The 24,300-nt window shown below is 47.6% G+C and overlaps 2 protein-coding genes across 2 annotated transcripts in view; both read right to left on the bottom strand.

Moving 5' to 3' along the window:
- LOC120897648 (papilin) overlaps positions 1-1,698 on the bottom strand; it is a 65,278-nt gene extending 63,580 nt beyond the window's left edge. Inside the window, exon 1 of the mRNA XM_040302662.1 lies at positions 1,610-1,698. The gene's annotated coding sequence lies outside the window, so the exon portion shown is untranslated. The remainder of the gene's footprint in view (positions 1-1,609) is intronic.
- A 5,602-nt stretch (positions 1,699-7,300) lies between these two features.
- On the bottom strand, positions 7,301-9,890 carry LOC120896551 (translation initiation factor IF-2, mitochondrial). Its single transcript, XM_040300742.1, has 2 exons — positions 9,699-9,890; positions 7,301-9,641 (listed from the first exon to the last, which is right to left on the bottom strand). The coding sequence occupies exons 1-2, from the start codon at positions 9,725-9,727 to the stop codon at positions 7,577-7,579; spliced, it is 2,094 nt and encodes a 697-aa protein (XP_040156676.1). The 5' UTR covers positions 9,728-9,890; the 3' UTR covers positions 7,301-7,576.
- Between the last annotated feature and the right edge of the window lie 14,410 nt (positions 9,891-24,300).

Consider the following 24,300-nt stretch of genomic DNA (forward strand, 5'->3'; position numbering starts at 1 on the left):
TAAACAGTTTGGCTAATATGCTGCGTTCGTCTGCATCAGTGTTTGCTGCTTGTTTATGTGTGGATATTATACGTATTATGTTATTAATAATAGCTCATGGAGGGAACAAAAGAGAGAGAGAGAACGACAGAGAGAGAAACAAAACTGAAGGGACTCCCCATCCAGCAGGGCACGCCGGGGGATTGGGGTTCGGGATCCAATCTCTCCACCCGGGGATAAACGCACGAACAGAGCGCGATGCGCCGCAAACGCAAAAGACGCACACACACACAACAGTGCCGAGGGAACGGGCTGGGAGAAATTGGAAACAGTTCGGGCAAAGAAAACGGCCGCGAGAGTCGACCGCGAGCGGCGATCGAGCATGAGAGCATGGACGCGCGCGCGCGCCCGTCCGATAGAAGCGCAGCGATCGTCGTTCGGATGCCAGAGCAAGATGCTGCCTTTTGGGGTGGCGCTGCAAGCATAAGCATAAGCCCAACCGGTGCTCGCAGACACAGATGCATAGAGGAGAGCACAGGGATGAAAGGGGTAGATGCTGGAATTTGACAACCCCGTAAGCCGAAGCGGACGGGCTGCAGTTCGGAGAAAAAGGGCCCGATTCGCGTCCAAACTATCGACGCAGCGGCCGCAGTAGCATCTTCTGCCCGACGATCGTTCGCGATCACGTGTTCGGGAGGGGTTTTTTTGGTGTACACTTTCACTCTTGCTCTCCCGCCTTCGGGGGACGGCTTTCTCTCTGGAGATTTTCCCCGTGAGCAAGCATTTCCCAGGGAGATAAGATCTTCTCGGTTTCTCACGGATCGTTGCACACGTGCGATCGCCGCAGATAAGCTGCCGCTTTGGGTGGAAGGTTTTCAAGTGGGTTCTAAACCAAATGAAGAGAACTTTCCTGGCAAGAAACACTCCAGTTTAGAATGAACGGTTTTGTGCTCTCTTGTTGATTCCTATGCGATCGTATGCACCTTACTCACGAACGATCTAGAAATGGCGAGCACGTGTTTTGCTCTTCAGCTTCATTCAGCTCCACGCCGTAATGACCGTTGACATTCGTCACCGCCGACGGTCCCGCCGTGATCTTGAGCGAGGTTTTATGGTCGCATAATTCAGCTCGCTTAAGCGAGGGAGTCGGCTTTTTTGCACATGACTTCCATCGGGTAATGAACTTTTCAAAACTAGATCCATTTCGCCCGGCAAACCATCACTCACAGTCGGTCGGTCTGGTCTAGTTTAATGTCCCATTTCGTGCACAAGCTAAGTGCAGCTACCAAAAATGTGTTTATCATGTTGGAAACGACGATAAAAAATTGCACACACACACACACACACATACACAGACAACACAAAGACGCAAACATTCCATCATCATCACTATTTCCTTGCCATCCCGTTTAGCACTTCCACGCATGCTTTCTCCCCCAGATGCTAGGGAGCACTATAATATTTTCGCTAAATAAATCAAACAAAACCAGCAGCCACCATTGGCTTTCTGCTTGGCGTCTCAGGTTACGCATTCGTTATTTTTGGAGTTTGTGTGTCTTCATCTTCCAGCGCTCAGCCTGTGTCCGGAGCCCTTTTCCAATGGGCTGGTTTGCTCCAGCGCCGCACGTACCCGACTGCAACTTGGCAAGACCAAGCAACGACCTGGAGCAATGGTACCCACAGTCTTTTCCGGTGTTCGACCGGTCACGGTCACTGCGTTCGCGAAACTAACCAGCGCACACAGCGAACACTGTAAAAGGGCATCCGTCAAATGAGGATGTACCTACGGGAGAGGGAAAGTGGCCGGAGTTGGGGTAGTGGTGTGAGATCTAGCTCAAATGTCAACCCGACGCGTTGGACGGCCGGAATGAAGTCATCCTGGCACGCGCGAATCTTCACTCTCCAACTCCAAAAGCCTCATTTTATGGCCTGAACCCTCTTGCCTCTCTTGTCGCTTTCCTCCCTCTGCACCGATTGCAACGAACCGGAAGCGTAGTGCGCAGTGTGAGCTCCATGTTCCGGCTTATACCGATGACAACTACAAAAAAAAACATAACACCCACAAACACATTTTCATGGTCATAGAAAAACCGCCCATTCGGGGGAGTGCGGGATCGTTCCACTCCGCAATGTTTCCTCGGGTGAAAATTAAATCTCTTTCTCCCCTGCCCGGTTAGCCGGTATCAATTACAACCTTTTATTGCCGGCCGCATATGTCACTGTGGAGCTGGCCATCATCTTCGGAATGGGCGGCAAAGCGGTGTGCCGCCTGTCGTCGTATGGGCACGTGCCCCTGGCCACGAGTCAACAACGCCGAACGATACGGGACGCAGCGGGAAAGATTTATGGCTTTCGATCAGTTTACGGTCAATTAGGCGAACGGTTGACCGGCGTATCAACAGGTCCGGTAAGCTGCTGGTGCTGCTGCACCGACATCCTCCCGTGCAGTTACGACCGATGATGGATCGTTTGCAATAATAGATGATGTGATGGTTTGCTATCTATTCTGTTTTGTTTTAACAGAGTGATAATAGCGCATAGATGCTGCGCTGAATAGAGCAATCATTAGTCCAGCTAGGGCCTAAACTAAATAAAATTCTTCCAATTCCAGTTTTACATCTTCAGCGCCCCATCACAACGATCTTCGGTGACATTCTTGTACAAGTACAAAATCCTACCAGCCAGCCAACGGTTGCTGCCCAAACTGCGGCTCTTGACACAATTTCTGCCGCCCAATCCCACTCACACTGTTTCCGCATTCCGTGCCGGCCGAATGCAGACGCCACCAGCGCGCGTGAGCTCATTCACGTCCGGTTCTACCCCATCCATGCACTAGGGGGATTGAGTCTAGCCCCCGAAGAGCAGGAGAAAATCCGGCAAAGAAAGTCCACTCCAGCGTGCCGTGGGCGGTGGTCCACTGCCGCCGGTGGCTGAAGATCAACGGGCAAGATCGCGGAACGATCCGCACACAGTCTGGTAGGTGTATGTGTGTATGCTGTTGATCCCCCCACAAGGGTCACACAAAGGCGGGACAGTTTATGTGAGTTCTAGTTTTCCCACTTCCCAAACGGCTCGTAGCTTTCGCCTTGTGCCCATTTCGCACACTCGGCAATTCATTGATCATTGCCGGGCTGTGGCGTTGGCAATGCGTCGTTGAGCCACCAAATGCGTGCATGTTCCGAGCATCGGACGGGGAAGCTGATGCTTTTATCACACTTGCCTGCTGCTGGACTCATTCTTGGCTGTTGGATGGCATACAGTCCGCCCGCCCGATCCCAGGCCCAGAGTGTTAGATTCTCCGAAGGCCGCACAGCAAACCCCGTTATCATCGTAGTTCCTGCCCGGGCAGACCCGGAGGTACAGGCTTCCGCGCCGTTGCCCGTGCAGATGGGTGGGATGGAGTGCTGATAAGAGAGGCAGAATTGGTGGCTTCATTCATGCCGTCTCGCATAACCCGCCAGTTTCTGGCGCGTATAGTGCGTGTGGAGGTGGAAGGAAGTTGCTTATCCTTACAATGTATCTAACCCTGCTCAAATCGCTATCGCAGGGGCGCTGGGTTATGGATGTAATTTCATAACTTGGTAAAATCTCGAGAACGAACAAGCGTGCTGCCCAGTAAGCTTATCACACACAATACACTTGTTGGGGTTGCAGATTCATGACTTCATCGGGTTCGGGTAGCATCTCGGAAAAGCTCCTGCAAAGGAAGATGATCGTCTGTATCGTGACCAAGCCGTGACTTTTCCAACAAACTAATCTCAACGGATTTTCAGTACTGAATTCTTCAAATCTGCACGCAATCGCAAATATGAAATGAATTTCTCCATCAACTCTTGCGACATTCAAACAATAATCCATCACCCTCCGTTTAGCTTGAGCCTTCGCTTCTTCGGGGTTTGCTCTTTTTTCGGGAGCGGAACAAGATCCAGAGTGTTTTGATAAACTTTTCCGTTCCGGTGTATCCAACACCAACTGGCCGTGGTGGCGAGCCATGGTGTTGCTTTATTTTTAGGTCAACTCCACGTCAGCCAACGCGCAATCAGCAAACTCGACCGTTACCACGCGTGCTGCTGACCGCCACCCGGTGCCGAGCAGCAGCGATCGTGGTGGCGAGTGCCTGCTCAGACAGGAAGTGGAAGCTGATAAAACGAATCCCTTCGTTCCAACCCTGCCTTCACGAAATCTTGAGCTCTTGGTAAAGCAAGCGTGAAGCACCAAGCTAAAGATGGTCTTCCTTCGCCTTTTCAGATTTTTGTTTCTTTGCTTTTGCAGACCAAAACCTAGTTAACGTACTTTAGTAAGGAAGTTTGGCACTATTCGGTAGATGTTTTACATCTAATTTGTATGGAATATGCTGCAAAAAACTCCGATTGAAGCCCTTTTTCCCCAATCAAAACTTTCCAGGTGACTTCCCCAAAAAGCGCAACAAATCATCATGTTGGCAAACGTTAAACTCTTCAGGCGAGACGGGTGTGTCTGGCAAGAAGATGCTCTAGAAGATGCTCCAGAAGATGCTGCATGATGGTTCGTGTTGCGAAAGAACTGAACGCAACCCATCAACGTGCAGCGCGGTCGTTGCTCAAGTTTGCTCTTTCATTAACTCAATTTTATAGCACTCCATTAGCGGAGTGGAAAATGTAAGAAGAAGACAAGAAGAAACTGCTCACACACATGCACACTCATGCCATCCCGACCGGAACCATTACGGTGTGTGGAGCCGTCCGTCCATCAGGAATGCATTCTCGATTGGGCAAATAGCATCGGTTCTGGAGTGGTGCAGGCGGTAGTCGAACTCTCAAACACCCCAACCCCAAACCACAGACACGGGGGAGCATTTTGGTTGGCAGCGGTAACATAAAAATACCTTCACATTCTACTACAAACAAGCAAACGCGGTGGCCAAAGAGGAAATGTCTACAAACTGTAGGGCGTCGGAATACTTTGGACTGTAGTGCATTTTTCTTCAACCGCGTGTTCTAAACGCTTGGAAAGGAGGGAAGAATTGTAACATGTAATTACGAATATTACGTAGCTAGATTCCTCATCTGCACTTGCACCACCGAACGATCGCTTGAAGGCGTTTCCCCGCGATGGTTTATACTAAAATGATTAAAAAGAACGATCTTGTGTGGCAAAACTTAAATTGAGATATTGCTAACTGCTCAACATACCCGAGATGGTGCCTCCCCTTTATAATGGTACAATCATTCCATCCGCAACAGAATCCGAGAGTCGCGCATATGTTTCTGAATTCGTGCGCGCTGTCCAATTATTAATATGCATCCACAAGGGGTTGATGACTGTTTGCACTGTCTTCAAAGTTTCGTATCAACCATTTATTTGTTTCTCATCTCGAACGATCCCCATTAGATTCTCGCTCTCCCTTTTACCGGCTCGATGCGGCGGTGATGTACCGATGGCGTAGTTGTTTGCCTATGAAGAGCAAAACTACAGCTCTACAAACAGACAGCGTCGTCCGAATCGTCGTCAGACGTTTCTTGCTTTTCCGACACAGTCCCATGGACCGTGCGGGTCTGCTACCCCTTCAGCACAGTTACGAAACCGAGGGGATTCCGCCAGTGACATTCCACCGAAACGAATCAATTCCCGGGCACCCAACAATGTTGGCAACAAAGCACTCCGGCCGGGCATGCCCAACAGCAACAACAAACGAAAAACTGGCCTACGCCTGCCGCCCATCGCACACGACCAGGGACCTGGGGGCCGGGAAATGATTGATCTACAAACCGCACGTCCGGACATTGAAACTGCTGCATCCTCGGCTTCCCTGCGCACATCGCGCACATTGTGGTCCCACTGCAGCATGTGCAGCTGGTGGATGGCGAATTTGTAGCTGCCTGCATTCCTATCATGGTTTCCTGCCCATCCCCGGAGTGCCCTCCCAGCAGCTTAGTCAGCGCTCGCCTGACCGGGACCGGTGAACCGAAGCACCAACGCTTGACGACGCTCCGCGGATGAGCAGGGACGGAACCGAGCCGGGGCCTGGACGGGGTGTTGCCGGTTGTGTGATTGGGTTCTTCGCGCGATTCTTTGCGATTGTTGGCCGCTTTCTCTTTCGAATGCGAGCGCGCTGCCCGGGAGTCATCTGGTCGGAAAATTACATATCACCCACCATTCATCCATCCATCCATCCATCCCGGCCAAGTGGTTCAAGGTAACGCGGCTGGAATGACGAAATCTCGGGAATCCACCGGGTCGCGTCCCAGCATGTCGTTCCATCGTAAACAGAGCGTACCGTCTGTAGTGTGTACCGTCGTCGCCGGGCCGGGAGCGTGCATTTGTATTGGTGCCCGTCCATTCGGTGCACCGTACTACATATGCTTATGCGCTGCTGTGCCGGCAGAGAATGAGGAAAAGAACCGATTGCATACCACCAGCACCAGGGGCTTTGGTCTCCCAGACACGCTGCACAGTTTGTTTTTATCCCGCATGGAAATTAATGCATGCTGACGCGCTGACTATCAAGTCCAACGGCGGGGGAAAGAAAACCCGGGCACGATTTTAGAACATCAACAAGCAACATCGGGCCACACATAAGGCTCAGTTGGGCGCGGGGAATCCGTGTCGTGCGAAGGGGGGGCAAACTATTTACGGGCGACCATTACTTAACGTGTTACTTGCTACCACTTACCAATATCATCCCGTGTTAAATATGATGTCTCCCTTCGCGCTATCGAACACCGAGCGGGCTTCTATCGGGTAAGAGGGCATCTCGGTGCTGGGAACTGGGATGCTGTGATGTGTACTTTCCTTCTATTGCTGCTGCTGCTGCACCTCCCGCAGTGCGATGGGAAACCTTCGGCCGCACGTGTGAGCAAACGGCTTTGGAATGGATCTCTTCATTAGCAATTACCTTGCTGGTTTGAAGGTTTTCACTCCATGAGTCAAATGGGAGTTGCCTGCAACGACACATCAACAAATTCTTAGTGAGGTTGTTATTCCTGGGAAGGTTTAGCCAGAACGCTTTGCCGTGCACACACGTGTTTCCGGTCGGTTGCATCAACATGTTGGGAGAGTAGTAAGGAACAGTTACTGTTTGTCTGTATGATATTAACATAGAAACGATTCCGCATTTCCAATAATTCTAGACTAATAAGTGATTCCAATGGCAGTATTTGACTAGAAATTGTCTGAATTAATGTAATTTTCATAAATATAAAAATGAAAATCTAAAAAAACGATAAATTTGGCAAAATGCCACTTGACATAAAGGTTAACCGTCCCTCAGCAACATTATGCTCGTTTTATGCTTCCTGCACAGCATACATAAGCTTGTATACAACTTTCTATGCAACTTGTAAGCATCATGCAAGATGGTACAGCTTTTATGTTAAGCTTTCTACATTTAATTTAGCTTACTGGCGAACCAAAAATTTAAACCCAGAAACATTAATAATAATTTTAAATATAACACATGCTAAAGACTGCTGGACTTACACTAACACCGTAAAAACAATACTTTTCTTAAGCAACCTTGTCATAACCATTTGGCATTTAACAGCTATCTGTGTGTTTATTTTAACCCCCTTGTTAGTCTAGTTCAATGCACATTTATCCTTAACATTCCCGGTCATCTCTAGAACCCTGGGTCCCATTCCGTCTGTTGCGGTTCCCGGTTGATCTGGTAGCACACGATCGTATCGCCCGCCTTCAGCTCGAGCGTTTGATCGTTCAAGCGCAACCCACACTCCACATCCTTCTTCACACTGTCCACCTCGTTCTTCAGGTGGCGCATCGATTCCAGGCTCAGCTCGTCCGCCAGCAGCTCACCGTTCCGCTTCACCTTGTACTTGTGCGCCTTCTTTAGCAGGCCCTTGGTGCAGCGGCAGCCCAGCACCGTCACCTTCCGCCGGCCCTCGTTGATGTCGAACAGCTGCAGCACGTTCGCCTCGCCGATCTCCTCCTCCACGTCCACCAGCGGCAGCTTGGTGTTGATCTCCTTCTTCAGATCGTCCACCAGCCGGTAGATAATGTCGACCGGCCGTATGGTGACGCCCTTCGTCGCCTTGCTCCCCACATTCACCGAGAAGGCGTAGATAATCGCGTCGAACAGCCGGGCCAGCTCGAGGTCGCTCTCGTTCACATCGCCCACGGCGTAGTGTATCACGTCCAGCCGGCACCGCTCATTGTCGTCGTACGTTTCCAGCACATCCAGAATGGCCTCCACCGAACCGTGCACGTCACCCTTCACGATCACGTTGATGCGCGGCTTACCATCGTCCGGTGCGGCCTCCTTCTGCCGTGGGCCCTGCTGCTTGCGCCGATAAAAGCCGGACCGACGGGACTTGTCGCGCTCCTCGCGGTACTGCTCCTCGTGCTCCTTGCGCTTCAGACTGATGGCTTCCGCGTCGCTCAGCGCTTTCTCCTTCATGGCCTGGTTGGCGCGCCACCGCAGCACCGAGCTGGCCACCCGTTCCGACTCCACCTCCAGTATCATGTCGCCGGCCAGCGGGAGCTCTCGCCAGCCCAGAATTTCCACCGGCATGCCGGGCGTGACCGCCGATATCGGTTGCCCGGCGTGATCGAACAGCCCGCGCACCTTGGCCCACGCCTGCCCGCTGACCAGTATCGCGCCCTTGCGCAGCGTGCCCCGCGAAACGATGGCCGTGGACAGCTTGCCGCGATGCGAATCTATCTTCGACTCTACCACCACGCCCTCCACCGGCCCTACGTACTCGCCCTTCAGTCCCATCAGGGTGGCCTGCGTACTCACAGCCTCCGTCAGCTCGTCCAGATTCGTGCCGTGCAGGGCCGAGATGCCGACCGCAATCGTGTCACCGCCGTACCCTTCCAGCGCGATCCCGTGCTGCGACAGTTCCTTCTTCACCCGCTCGACATCGGCACCCGGTTTGTCGATTTTGTTGATCGCCACTATGATCGGCACGGACTGCTCCTTCGCCAACCGCAGCACCTCCTTTGTCTGCTCCATCACACCGTCCTCCGCGGCGACCACCAGCACGATGATGTCGGTCAGATTGGCGCCACGGGCGCGCATCGCACTGAAGGCCGCGTGCCCCGGTGTGTCGAGAAACGTGACCCGCTCGCCATTGTCCAGCTCCACCGTGAACGCGCCGATGTGTTGCGTTATGCCGCCGGCTTCGCCCGCCGCCACCGACGCTCCCCGCAGCGAATCGAGCAGTGTCGTCTTGCCGTGGTCCACGTGCCCCATCACGGTCACGACCGGTGGCCGCTCTTTCAGGTTTTCGGGCGCTGGTGGTGGTCTCGGCACCACATCGCGGTCCTTCAGTACCTCCTCCGACTCATCCACCGGGGCAGCCACGATCTTCGTCTTCAAGCCACACTTGGCCGCAATGTCTTTGATCACCTTCGGGTCCTCGAGGCGGGCAGTTGCATCGATACTGCCGGCGCCTTTCACGTACAGCATCACCTCCTGGATGTGTTCCAGCTCTAGCTGGCACGAACGGGCCAGGTCGGCCACCGTCATGTTGCGCCAAATGTCCACCACGCCGCTCGTTTGCGGTTTGTTCTTTTTCTTCGGCGCAAACTCGACCGCATGCTTCTCTTCGGCCGTTTTTCGTCGCTTGCTAAGGAAGGCGCTGAACTGTAGCTGTCGCTGGGGCAGGTTTGTAGCCGGGCCGGCGGCACGCAGCCGTGACTGGAGCAATTCATTTCCAATGATCCTGAAAGGAGGGCGATTGTAAGCAAACAAGTCACAGAGAGCTGCTGGGAGGGCTTACCTTCTTGCCAGAAAGCGTATGTGTAACATCGGAAATGTTTTATGTGTGTTGCTACTTAAACCAACAGCTAATCAGTGTTTTATGGTAACTTAAGGGCGAGGAACACCTTTCTATTAACTTTTTCATTGATTATTTCACACTCTGGGAAAAACATGAGCTGTTATGAAATGTTTATTTTCCATTTCGACTGTCAAAAAATGCCGGCCCGAACAGCTGTTTCCCGAGCAGAGTGACCAGAAATACCGATTTATCTGTATTCCTACCGAATTTTTCTATGCCTACCGATTCACAGATGACCACCCTAGAGATACCGATTTTTCATTTCATCCACCGAAAATCATAGGTTTTCTCAAAATACCGACCGAAAAGTCATAAAATTCTTTTTATTATTGAACTATAAAACTCAGCTTCTGCTACATACAGAGTCTTTTTAGGCCGTCCACAAGGACAGAGGAAGCGTGGTAGGCCGAAATTGCGGTGGCAAGATGGCGTGGAGGCGTCCGCCATTAAGGGCGGTGGCAACGCTCATCGGATGCGATTTTATCGGACAAGATTTGTATGGGATTTGACAGATAACGTCGAACGTGCGATTTCGTCGTCCGACGTTATCTGTCAAATCCCATACAAAAATTTGACAGGCCGTCCGATAAAATCGCATGCAAAAAAGCGTTGCCACCGCCCTAAGGCCGGGATAACGGACTGGCAGACGAAGGCGCGAGACCGTGAGCGGTTTCGGACACTCCTGAGGCAGGTCAAGACCGCAAAGCGGTTGTAGCGCCGGATAAGTAAGTAAGTAAGTAATAAAACTCAGCTAAACAATCTAGTCAATCTAAATAATCCAGCAAAAATCTAACGACAGCACGTATGATAAATTCGTATCCGACGGAGCACTGCAGCAGCCCTAAGCGGCTGCGTGGAGCCCCAAGAAAAGGTTTAGAAGTACAATCCTAGTACAATTTTCAGATCGATTTTCTGAGGACCTGCATTTGTGTGACCGCTGAATCCTATATAAAGGATGCATTTTCTCGTGAGATGGAACTTTCGTTTTGCTCTTTGGCACCCTCCCCCCTCTCCCTCCACTTAAAACTTCTTTTTAACTGAGTTTAAAACCTACCGAAAACTATCAACAAAATCTGAAACTCATACCAAAAACTACAGCTCCTACCTAAATCTGACAAAATAATCTGGCCACACTGTTCCCGAGAACTGTCACTTGGTTGTCATTTCGCGCCCCAGTGAAAATACTCAATGTTATTTAATGCTCCTAATGCAAGTGTTTCTTTTCCTTCTAAGCATATTTTCTGATTCATTATGTATTTCTTCAAAAATGTAGAAAAAGAATATTCTACATGATGTCTTCAACTGAATTTCATGGCCACTTTTGGTGAAACACGCTGGATGGCGCCACCGTATGAAAGCTTTCAAAGCTTCATCAAAACTGGCTGCCTCAAGTACGCAGCCTAATGAATGTTGGAAGGATTGCTGGGAAAGTTGTTCACAAACGCAAAAAAAGGGTAATCATTGTGTGGAAATGCCTTTGTGGAAAACCCAAAACCAGCATTATAAAGAAGAAACCGTGCCGATATAGGTTCATTCAAGACCTCCACTGCCTCTATCGCAGCTCATCCCCAACGAAAATTCATCTTGCCTGGCACGCCATGCCCCCTCCCGAAGCATTCCATTACGAAATTAAGTCATCAATATGAAGCCTGGCTGCCATTATCTGAAATGCTCACACCTTCCTTCCCTCCCGGCAGGGATGCGGGGGGTAAGGTACGTGTGCGGGTTGGCCGCTTTTTGCCACCGATACCGCTGCTCTCGACACACCCGCACAAAAACACACACACACACACACACACACACACACACACACAGGGAGCTCAGAAAGCGATGAAGGCGATGATGCTGGTGTGCGGGATGAAACCCACTGCGGGGCCTGAAGCTCGGGGCAGGGGCTCGGTGAAAAGGACCACCCATCCTCGGACAAATATTGACTCAGTCGAAAATTGAATTACTGCGTGATTATGACAAAAGGAAGATAAAGGGTACTTCGGTGCAGGTGAGACCGGATGGATGCGATCCGTCTCGAACGGCCCCCGGCCCGAACGTGCAAAGAAGGATGGCGGTGCGTTGTCAAAACATGCGCACACACACACACCCAAGCCAAGGATATTGTAGGCAAAGGGAGAGAAGGGAGAGAGGTAGGAAAAAAGTCCCGCACCACTCAAGTGGTCAAAAAACGGGCCGTGACAAAAAGCGAAACTAAACAGAAATGAAGATACTTGCTCGAAACCAAAACCAGCCGGCTGGGGCGCTCAGCACGGCGACGGCATGCTTTCTTTCATCTGTCTGCTTTTTTTTTCCTGGCGCAAAATGTTGTCTTAGCAGAGTGGGGCAGGGGGCACATATTAGTTTGCTTTTTATTGCCAGGATGCGTCCAGGCCAGGCCGGCCCAGACGAGGCCAAGCGAAGCGTCCATTTTTATCGAACCGAAAACAACCGGACCGGCGGAACAACGAGGTGAAATGGAATGGTAAAACAAAACTTGTTGCTAAAAATAACATAAACCACCATGAGGCCGGGCTCCGACGGGAAATGGGAAAGTGCAAGCCAAAGGACGCACACACGCACACAGCCAGCCCAAAGGAAAGTAACAAAATAGCCATAAAAAAACATCACCTCGCCAACGACGACGTAGTTTACTGCGTTTTCGCGCTCTTTTCCAATCGATCGGCCTCCGCGAACAATTGCTCCGTCCACTCCAGCCCTTCCTCCACATCCATTTTCCCGTTATTGAATTGTTTTCCGATTGTCATTCTTCGTTTTGGTACCGTTTGGGGAGAGAGGGAGAATCCTACTCTGCGCCCTTCCGCCGCGCGCTTGCTATTGATTTTCCAACTTATTTCAAAATAAATATTTGTCACCGCAAACACGAAGGAAAATCCACGGGAAAATCGCTGTTTGCATGCGCTTTCGCGAGAAAACATCGCACTGTTGGGGTAGCAAAAACAAAACATAAAAAAAAACACGCGCGCGGAAGGAAACAAATCTCGACCACAGTGCAAACGGCTTGCTAAGAGGTGTTTTCAGAAGCTTTCGTGGCTTACTTTGCCGTGTTTGCGAGAATGTTGTAAATGAGCGAAGGAAGAAGAAGAAGAAGAAGAAAAAAAACAGGACATTTGCGTGTTGCTGTCATCGGTCTGGCCATGATGCACAGAAGCGATGAAGTTGTTTATCAAATTAGGCAAATGGATTGAATGGTGATGAATGGGGAGAGATTTTTGCATCAAAATGGTTGCTATTTCTTACCATTTTTCTGGACTAAAACAAAGCTAAACCTTTTAGATACAAATATTCCTTCGCACATTTATTCCCCATCCCGCACTGTTTCGTGCAACCCCCCTTGCTTCCTGGTACGACCCATTTGCAGTAAATTGCAACACCACTCAAAAATGCACTCCACACACAATGCCAGGATGACAGGGAAGGGGGATGCAAAAGAAATCTCCCACTTTCAAGATGAGCCGATGAAAGGAGCCCTCACACACGTACACACATTTCGGTGGCGGGATGGCGGTGGGGGACGGTGGGCGAGAAAGTGTGTCAACAGCGGCGGTGCAAAATGCATTTCGCAAATATTTCGTAATCGCAGCGCATCACCACTCTACCTGATGCGTTTTGCGCGCAAAGGGGGGGGTTGGGTTGTTGCTGCATTTGCATTGCCTCTTGGCGACAGGTATGTTTGCCTGCGGGCTATTGATTTGCCGAGAAGAGGGACAGTGGGCGAAGAAGAAGATGATGCATCTTCGCACCTACGACTACGGCTAAATAGTTTGCTTTCCGTCGATGGCATTAGGGTTGGCAATTAATTGAAGGGTGCATTTTAAGGCGACAATGGTGGCCAATTAGTGCAGCAGATTGATCGTTTTAAACTTGTTTAATTGCTGGTGTGGGATTGGAAAAGGAGAATTTTACATTCGTTTAAAACTTGAGCGGAATTTTCAGATGGTTTAGTCGAAATCACCTTCTTCTTCTTCTTTGGCTCAACAACCGATGTCGGTCAAGGCCTGCCTGTACCCACTTGTGGGCTTGGCTTTCAGTGACTAATTGATTCCCCCCCATAGCAGGATAATCAGTCCTACGTATGGCGGCGCGGTCTATTTGGGGATTGAACCCATGACGAGCATGTTGTTAAGTCGTACGAGTTGACAACTGTACTACGAGTCGAAATCACCATCAACGAAATAAAACCTAGATAAACGATTACTGCCTCCTAATAAGATTACTATTACAATAATTTAATTATTTTTTTTACTTTTAAATTACATACACTCACTAAAAATACGTTGATTTTTTTACATTTCGTTGTAATTCAGTATGAATATGTCTCTTTCTTGCTCGCGTACAGCGTCCATGTGACACACAATTTCTTGGCTCCCGCAAGCAGAGTCTCTTTGATCACTGAATCGAGAACGAGCCTCTAACGTCTGCCGCCATATGCTATCTCCCCAAGAAACACGTAGCAGGGGGTGAGTCAAGACAACTGCGTTTGGCTGAATCTTTGGGTTTTTCCTGCGCTTGTTCAGCATCAGTACTCTTGCTCGCGTAGCATCTTCCATTTTCTAGCGTCGTCTTACGAGTGGAGGAAACTGTCCCATGGCTTGGAATTCGCACTGTTCAAGTGTGTGTGTGTGTGTATGTAAGGATGTATCGTGTATTCGCGGATAAATTGTGAGCACGAGCACCATGCTGGATGCTGGCTGGCTGGCTGCAAATGTAATCGTTTTATGAATAGTTTTACAACCCGAAAACAAAACTGCACAGCAAGGGTGATTTTGAATGGCAAAAACAATTAAAGAAAATATAGGTAAAATAATGCAATCCTTCTCGCAAGCGTTTCGAAACAGCTTTCCACACGCTGCAGCTCTTGCCCCGTTCCGCTCCTCCTCCGCTCCGCCCTCTTTTCTTGGCTCTCTTGCTCACTAAGCTCCTCCTCCGTCTTCGGAAACGCCTTGTTGTGACACGAAACGGGGAAGCAAAGACACGAAAGTAAAGTACAGCAGAAACATTAAATTAATAAAGCTAAACAAACAAACAATGTCGAGATGCGTGTGTGTGTTTGTGTGTGTGTGTTCCTTTCCTTTCGTTCTTCCGTATTCTCGCCATTTCTCATAAGACGACAGCACAGAAATGTGATCTCAGGCGCAGCATCTTCTTGCTAACAGACACAGACGCTATCACACATACACACATGTGCGTATGTATTATTAATATTTTGTAGGAAAATTGCTGTAGGAGAAAAAACACATACACACACACACTCATGAGAGAACGTCGTCTTGCTGGAAGATCTGTCAAGCGGGAAAGCGCGTAAGGCCAAATTTCCGACGCGACGGAGGGAGCGGCGAAGTGGAGAAGAACACGTGCGCACACATACAAACACCATATCGTACTGGAGGGATGGATGATGATGATGGTAACACACTGACTGATGCGTTGTTGGAAAATTGCTCCCAGCAAAGGGGAGAAGGGGAGAGTATGGAGCGCCAGCAAAACAAAAATGGAAGGTATGAGCTGCTGCCGCGATGGAGTCGGATGAGAGATGTGTGGAGATGAAATTAATATAGACTTTAATCATAGTTACGGTGCAGGACCAAAAAGGATGTTGGAAGGTGAGCGTGATAAAAAAAAGTATACGGTGGGGCAGCGGGAAAAGGGTGTAGATTGATAGGGCATGATGAGGAAGGATGATTTTCCCTTTTCGGTAGAGTGTTCCGTGGTGCAGCGTAACGTGCGTTTTAATAAAATATATATCAAACAATAATGAATAATGTACTACGCTTCTGCTGTAATTACAGTCGATGTTGCTAGATTTTGAACCTAACTCACCTATTTTTGTCTCGAAGGCACAAGTTTTTGACAGCATGTCATAAATTTTGCCACTTAGTAATCAATTTTTGACAGTTCGCATCAAATTTTTCTCTCTAAGGCATCAATTTTTGACTCTCAATAAGTTGTTTGTCAATCGCTTTTTTAACAAAATTCCAAGCTGTGTGTTATAAAATTATTAAATTTAAGTTAAAAAGTAAGCAATTTCCTTGATAGAATTAAAGATATAAACAATATTTTGTCAATTTTGGAAGTTTTAATAGAGTGAAAAAGTTGGCATGTATTTTCAAGTGTAAACAATGGCTCTTAGAAATTCTTAGAATTTATAAAATTTCTTAATTTATATTTCTTAAAAATTTCTTGATAAAAATTCTCAAAAAACAATCAAACTACATGGTTTTAGAATTGTTTATGTGATGTAAAATTACAATTGTCAAAAATCTGCTCAAGTACCTTGTACATTTGTCATGATTTCTACAAGAGTCATAACTAGATGACTTACAGACAAAAATGGTTGTGGTAGAGTCAAAAATTGATGCTTTACAGCCAACATTCGGTGACCATGACTGTAAACTTTGTTTTTTTTTTATAAACCAACGCTTTTTTTGTTTTGTTAGTAAAGTAATCGCTACAATATATTTTAAATGTTTTAAAAGGCAAAAAGCCAAAATCATTTATTTTATAACAGCTTTAAACTTCAGTAAATTGTCTTTTTTTTATTGAAAAAACGTACAAATCCGCCAAATCAGGTAACAAAAACACACAAAACAAACCAACACAGAAGAACAACAATGTGTAACGAATCGAACAAAAAAGATACTGGAACAGAAGGGTTACATCAAGACGCATCGCAAGTCGTGCAATGCAATTCTACTGCCGATTGTAATCCCCATTGTTGCATCCTACGCTGAGTGCCAGGGGAAAGATCAATAAAAAACACACACTCACAATGCATCGCCCTCACGGCTTCTGTTCGTAAGGAAAGTGTAAAACATGTAAAAAAGAAGTGAACTATATAGACCAGTCGAACGTTTCAGGGACCAAAAATCGCACCTCCAGGCAGGATCGGGAAAGGCTAACCCAACATCATCAAGTGGACTTTTGTACAGCATCCTCCTCCTCCCATTTACTAGCTCTCTACAAGTGCCCAAACGCTCGATCATTCGCCCTTGCCATAGGCCCAATTGAAACTAATCGTTACAATAACGATTTTTGAGCTCGTTTTGTTTGAAGGAAAGGAGTGTTTTTTGTTGTTGTTGTTGCATGTACCCTTGGTGTTGTATACGCGGTAGCAAGTTGTGCTCGTTGAGAAGAGCTGTGTTTTGTTGCCTCACTGTTGGCCCTTCAACAGTTGTCGCCAGAAGCGCTCAGAGCACCCCTTCAGTGCCGCTATTGATGGGGAATTGAGTAAAACTGTAGCATTTAAACACTGTTGCCGAAAACCTCGCGCCCGTGAAGAAGGTTCTATTGCGGCTTTTAACAACAACGAAAGAGAGAGAGAGACTTCACACCCAGCAAAGAAAATTGTATGGCAAGTGTGGTGGACGAGTGCTTGAAGCACGAGGCTAACGAGCCGTATGGAAACGAGGCCGGAGTAAAAAATATGTTTACCAATTAAGATTCAAGTGCTTGCGGTCGGAACATTGCGGTAGCGTAAGAGCACACCGGGAAGGGCTCCGTTCCAGCTCGAGGTTAGAGTTGAATAGTTGCAACGTGGAAGTGTAGGAGAAGCAGGAGAATGGGAGGGAAAATTGATTGCAATCATCTTGAAGCGATGTGTGTGTGTGTTTGCGTGTGTTGTTTTGGTTTGAAAGTGTAGTAAGTACCATTTGGCGTAAATGCAAACGGAAGTCATCAAAAAATAGCCCCAATTAGTGTTGTACGTGAAGCGTTCTGTTTTAATAATACAAGGAAATGTGTCTCACTCTCATTTGAATGTAATATTTCCTTTCTTTTTTCCGGTGGTGCGTTTTGTCAGAAGACAGCAACCCTTAACGCCCAATAAAGGCACTAAACGCGAAGGTGTACTTGGAAGAGACGAGAGAAAAAAAAAGTAAGCTTTATAATTGACGGCACACACCTAAGCAAATAGTCGCTCAAGTACGACGGCCATCAACCCTCCCAGTGCCTTCCAAAACCTCATCCCATCACCATGGAGGTCCCGGTGGACAAGACGAATGCAGCCGCAGCCGCAGCAGCAGCATCTTTGTTATCGCACAGTTTCCCGACTCAAGACCCAACCGCCGTCTTCGTACGAAGTCCGCAGGTACGGGAGAAGGGAACACCAGGGACAACTACTACTACGTCTGCCACAGCACCACCCCGTTGGGCCGTCGACCGGCGAGCTCCTCGGGGGTGCTGATCTCGTCTCGTGGCTCCGTCCATCTCTCTAATGATGTTTGCTCAGCTTGATAATCGTTTCTTCCTTGGCGATAGCGCAAGCGTGTGTGCCGTTGTCTTCCTTTCGACACACATACGAGCTGCACAATCACACACGTACAAACACACACACACACACACACACATGGACAAGTACAATGGCACCTTCCCCGGAACCAAGTAATGGTGATGATGGTGATGATGATGCTTTCGCTACGCTCTCTTAGGCCCGCTTTTTAGGGAGCTTTCGGCCGGGCAGTGGTCTTAAAAGGTGTCAAACGCAAGGCTCGGTAACTTGCGGCCTACGCCACAAAACACACCGGTCAAAGAGGCGTGCGTGAGCTCTCTCTCCTTCTCTTTCTTTTTCTCTTCATCCCCTCGATTCCTGTTTGTTCAGATGCTGCGAAGATCGATGACAAAGATCGATAGCGGGTGCAAAACCGAACCTCAAAACGATCGATCCATTCGATGCCTATAAAAAGTCAATCGTAAAACATATTTGTCACTTTGCTGATCGTATTCTGTGTCTGCGTGTTTATGCTTCACATAAAGAAGCAATTGTTAGTTGTTGCACAAACCAGCTTCCCGCTTTTCTCATCGCCAGCACAATGCCGGAAGCGAAGGAAGGTTTATGTTGTTCTGTTTTCATTGATTGTGGAGTAAGGAAAGGTAATGTCCTGTCCGAAAGGTTGGGTCGTTCGCTTTGAAGACGGGTCATAACATGCGTTATTTATTTACACAACATTTTTACCGCCCCAAAATGGGACAATAGACGGTTGGACAAAGGTGCGACATAACACTGTCATCCCTAGCCATCGTTCGACGGGTCATCCAGACGGATCTTTCCACCTTTGCTGGCGTAATGTCGATCAGCTTCCGGTGTGCGAAAAGGGAAAAAGGAAAGCCTTATAGAAGAAATGCCACATAGTTTGGAGAAGAAGGAGAATACATTGATCGTTAGAGTACTCTTTCGACAATTTAGTACGCCTTTTTCTACAAACAACATGCTTTATTTAATGGTTGCTTTTTTACACGATCGCGTACGATCATACAAACGGCAAAGATATTTTCATTAAATTGATCCTACTTCCTGGCAACGTTTTTTTCCTTGCAACGGAAGCAAAACTCATCCTGCTCTTCCCTTTCAGAATTCCCTGTTGGCTAGACATATTGCCAAAGGAGCTAAGAATTGAACAACACCACCAAAGGTACTCCCTTTTGTACTGCGATTGTACAATTAGAAACGGAGCTTTAACCGTTTTGCGCAGCGCAAATGGTCATGCTTTGAAATGTTTCAACTGTTATTTCCTTCCTTTTTGCCGGTGAACCCTTGGGCAAGGACTGCAAAAGGTTTGCACCGGAACATCGGTACCTCGGTGCTGCCGTGACAATGGTGATTCCCTAGCCTCTGTTAAATTAACGATACGCCAGCCGATTTCGGCTCACAAAGCGAGGGTTGAGCGTGCTCGCGCAAGAGGAAAGTGTTTGCGCGTACAGTGCAAAAGAGCACAACTACCTGCGCTATTGTACAACGCTTTGAGCATTGCATAGGGGAAGGGAGCTTGAAAGCAAACACAAGAGAAAGGGTCATGTAATTTGTTTGATTTTGAAAGGAAAGTGAAAGAAATTGGCCCGAAAATAAAAGTGATTAAATTATGCAAAGCGAACCTAATAGACTCCCTCAATGCAAAGCGGCTGGTGCTCAATGCTGCTGGGCGTAGGAGAACCCAACCATACGCACACGTGCAAACACGGTTCGACAGTTCAACACTTGATACAAACAATCGGACAACCGGTTCTCCGGTTGGCTGTGTTACACATATCCCAAATATCCAAAGAAAGCTTTCGTCCAGCCTAATTACACCAGCACCTGAAGAGGTGTACAAGGTTAGAGCCTTGCGTTGAAAAAAGGGACATCCACACGGCACGGATCGCTTTGCACTGTTGAGATGTAAACATCCACTCTCTTCTCTTCTGCAGTGTATGTAAAAAGGCAAACTGGATCCAAACGAATTGGTTCTAGGTAAATACAACTGGCTTTTTCGGAAAGATATCCAGAACACCCAGCGCAGGTCCACGGGCAAGCGGGCAGGCAGGCGAGAGACCCTTTTGGGTAGGAAGAGTGTTAGCTATTTGATGTACCAATATTTATCCTGCCGGAAACCCAAGCTCCCCAACACGGTACACTCGCTCGTTAATAGGCGATCGGGCTTGCTTGTGTTTGTGTGGTGCTTTGTGGTGCTGTTTGAAACTTGTGGCCCCATGTCCGAAAATACTGAAACCCCTCAACAATAATGCATCCTATTGTGCATTTGCGTACTTACACACCTGAACCTGAAGAGAGCGGCGATACAAGATATACTTTTCACCTCCGCTAAAGAGTCAATATGTTCGGGTGCGTTTGCGCTACACCGTGGTGTATTTGTCTTTTAGTTCCTTTTTCTTTTTTGGCCAAAATTGACATTTCACTATCACACACGGTGATACATTAATCGTGCCACCCCGCGCCGGGCTTCTGTCAGGTGCTGACAAACACCGGCTAAACACGTGCTGACAGTTTCGCGGATCTCTATTTGGTTCCAGTACTCCGTTTTTTTGTTGTTGGTTGGTTGGTTGTGTATGCTTGTCTAATATTTTGAACAAATTGTCAAATAAATTGAACCACACGCGTTTTTTTCCTCTCTCCCTCTCTATCTCTCTATCTCTTTGGTTGCCAAATACAAACAGCAGCTACCACCTTTTTTTTTGGTCGTCGAAGGAAAAGGGCTGGGGTGGTGTGGTGGGGAAGGAAAAATGGTCGCATGTTTATAATTTGTTTTCTCACCGCTATCGCAATAGGACTATGTAACGTTGACACTGTGACACTTTTTCGTACGGTCGTACGGTTGCTCGGGCCGCGGAAATCTACCCCCTGTGCTCGGTGGATTGTTTGCCCCAGACAAGTTAATGAAAACTGTAAAGCGCTGTAATTGTGTCGTTGTAATTGTGCAGTTTTTGTTGCTGTTGTAGATATTGCACATTGGAGGATAGAGAAAAAAAGAAGCTAATGCGTTCGGTAAAGATGCATGGGCATTCTCCTTAACCACCCAATCACAAGCGAGCAGTTTAATTGGCTGAGTGAATTATAATCCTTTCGGTTTCGGCAAGGTAAAATTGGCAGGGACATCTCCACTTCCATTTCCACCTAATGCGATAACAAATTGCACCGAGCTCCGTGACGAGGTGAATTTGTAATTTGGTAATGCGATTTGCGCTGCACCGTTCCCTGGCTGTCCCCGTGGCTGTTAGATACTATTAGATAGCAATCGTATTAAACGGATCTGTGCCTTTCGCGGGGCTTCCTTCGGGGTGTTACAACTTCATAGGAATTTTCCCGGGCTCGGAGCCGTGTCAGTGAGCCTAGAATATTTCATATCCAACTATCTATGCTTGTTTGTCTGTGTGTGTGTTTCTCTACTAGTATGTAAGCGTGTGTTTGTGTGTATAGCCTTTATTTTCGGTAATATTTGCGGGTCTGCTACAAGCGCCAGGGGAACACAGAGGGAACACCATTTTATCCCCCTTTTTCCTTAAAGGCCAACTACCCGCAAGGGTGTGGACTGGTGGTAGTACCAAAAGGACGGCTCTATAACTGTTCGTGTGTGTGTGTGTGTGTGCGTATGTATGCATAGGATAGGAAACGACGGAACGGAATGGGACAGGATGGCAGCGATGAATGAATTGGCCTGGGTGGCGGCTGCACGCTGGCAGATGTTTGATCATTAATGTTTGTTTGCTTTGCCTTGACGGACGGCACAAAGGTAAAAATTGTCTCGTCCGAAAAAAAACCCAGCACCCTGCAAGCCCTGCAAGCCGCCCTGTCCGCCCGTGTGCTCTTCAGCGGTAATTGGTTCATTTCATTCCGGCCTCTGTTGCTTTACTGGAGTGCATGCAAATACTCGGGTTCGCTGTAAAATAGGAGTTGAAACATTTCAGGATGGATGTGTTCTGCACTGAAGCAGCATTAGTGGGATGTATATATTCAATTTTATCATAAAATAGTTTATACATTGGGTGCCATATAATTCTTATGATAGGGGTAAGTTTTTGAATTTTAACTGTAAAACTGTTGATTTATAATGGTATCAATATTAGTAGCGCTAATGTTTGGTAAGTAAGACTGGTTTGAGATAGAGTTTGCGAAGTCTTTATACTAAAAAGTAGCTCACACAAGCATTAATACCTTGACAAACATCAAATTAATAATTGAAACTGATTGATTGGTTTTTGGCAAGTACTTCCCTGTTTGGTAAAAAATGCACTATTTGTTAAACGGATCCATTACTACATAACAAATCGCAATAAAATTACGATTGTAAACGCGTTGCTTTCTTATCGAAGCAACACGGCATTGGGCGATGATAGCGCCCAAGATTGGGGAAAAAAACTTTCTTTCCCTCTTTTCTGTCGCCCTGAACGCCGCCCGCACGCGTCGCACTGCATTAGAAATGGCCACTTGAGCGAGCGTGCCGCGGGGCCTTCATTACATCGAACTTTATTATCGGCGGTGACGCCGTTGACCAACATTGGCGCACGGTGTGCCACGTGCCGTTAGTTTTAATTTAAAACACTCGCTCATTCTCTTTCCCGCCGTTTTGCCGTTTTGTGTTCACCCTCTTCATGTTCCCACCTACGTTCGTTTGGGGTTTTGTTTTGATCGGGTTGATTGTTTTAGTTGGTAGCTAGAGGAGAGCTTCTTTTATCAGTTTCGCGAACGTTTACTGGTACGTCAATGTTTTATGGGATGGAAATTGATTATTACATCGAGCGACGGATGTATTCTAATCAAACCGTCCCCTGAAGGGCCGTTAGAAGTATATCAGAATGATATAAAATAATCCACTCACACTGCACATGTTGGGTGGCGATTCATTCATCACTTGTTTCAACGATGGTGAAAATCCACTGTAAGCCCGTTTTGAAATTAATGCTCGTTTGCAGTCCGATCGATAAAGGATCACATTGGACATACCAGCCCGAAATTGGCTGCCGATTAGCTAGGATGCGTTCGGTGCAAGGAGAGAGGATCAACTTTCCCAGACCCCTGTGGTGTGGCAGTGTTTCGGTGTCAGACACGAATCTCTCCGCAGGAAGTCACCCCGGGTTCCATAATCGGATGTCCATTTGTGCCGAACAATTGGCCATGAAGAATCGGTTTACAGCACAGCAGGAGTAGCGAAGGCCGGGGCCCAAAGACTAACGAGCAGAAATCGACACCTTTTTCGGGTGTGGCAAGCTGAGTGTGGTTGGTTGCCTGGTTCCAAAGGTTAATCGAGTTTGTCGCTTTTGTTTCACGCTGTTAATGCGAAGCATTTAAACTGGGAAGGGTGAGAACAGGAGGGAAACTGTGCTGTAATTGTAAGTTTGAAACGTTATGTCATTTAGTCATTAGCTATTGTAATACTACCAGAGCGTTTGATGAATGAAAATTGAAATAAAAAAATTTGGCATTTCACTTGCCACCGAGGTTATGTATCATGAACCTCAACATTTAAAAGACTTTAAATAAAATTATACCAAGTCCTAATATCAAAACGTAATAAAATGTATCAAATGTGGATCTGAACAATCTATAAGCCACTGTTACACTTCTCACTTTATACTATAAATTTGCTATCCCTTGATAAACTTCATTTCATAACAAAAACCTCAGACCCACGCCGGCTGACGGTTTACCTTAGCGATCGATTGATGAAAATTCTACCAACCCGCCGAGCACTACAAAGTTATTTTAAGTCGAACATCATGGATTAGACTTTCATATTGGTTGACTCGCTACATGCAGAATATCTTTTACCAACAAACAGGAGGAAAAAGAGAAAAAGCACAACACCAACAACACGCAACCAGCTTGAAATTGATGAACCGGTGGAGACCGGTGCGCTGTGTCACCTAAAATCTAGCCTACACCCTCGACCAACGGGGGAATACTTCGAAACGGAGCATACCTCGGGCGGCAGGATCGTGACGATATACAACCGGGGCTTGCCAGCATCGAAACATCCATCGAGCGAACAGCAAACAACGTTTTGCAATTTTCCATTTATGCATGTTTTGTTTAAACGGAACTAATATACGAAACATATCAGAACCTACATATCTGGCCTGTTGTTGCTGGAAGCCGGTGCTGCTGCTGCTATATATATGCTGCTGCTGCTGGTACTGTTGATGCTGGCATTTCCTCAGGCAGACACGGATGTACGTTGGTGTAGATAGTTCAATCTTGTATCATAACCCGAAACCGCCGGCCACTCCACGGCCTGCTGTACGATGCTGGATGTTCTGTCGATTCCTT

This window comes from Anopheles arabiensis, chromosome 2, assembly GCF_016920715.1.
Source record: "Anopheles arabiensis isolate DONGOLA chromosome 2, AaraD3, whole genome shotgun sequence".
NCBI lineage: Eukaryota > Metazoa > Arthropoda > Insecta > Diptera > Culicidae > Anopheles > Anopheles arabiensis.

Excerpts from the sequence above, each read along its gene's own strand:
- LOC120896551 (XM_040300742.1), bottom strand. The coding sequence starts at position 9,727 with ATGTTACACATACGCTTTCTGGCAAGAAG. Across the intron at positions 9,642-9,698 it reads ATACGCTTTCTGGCAAGAAG|GATCATTGGAAATGAATTGC; the intron begins GTAAGCCCTCCC and ends CCCTCCTTTCAG.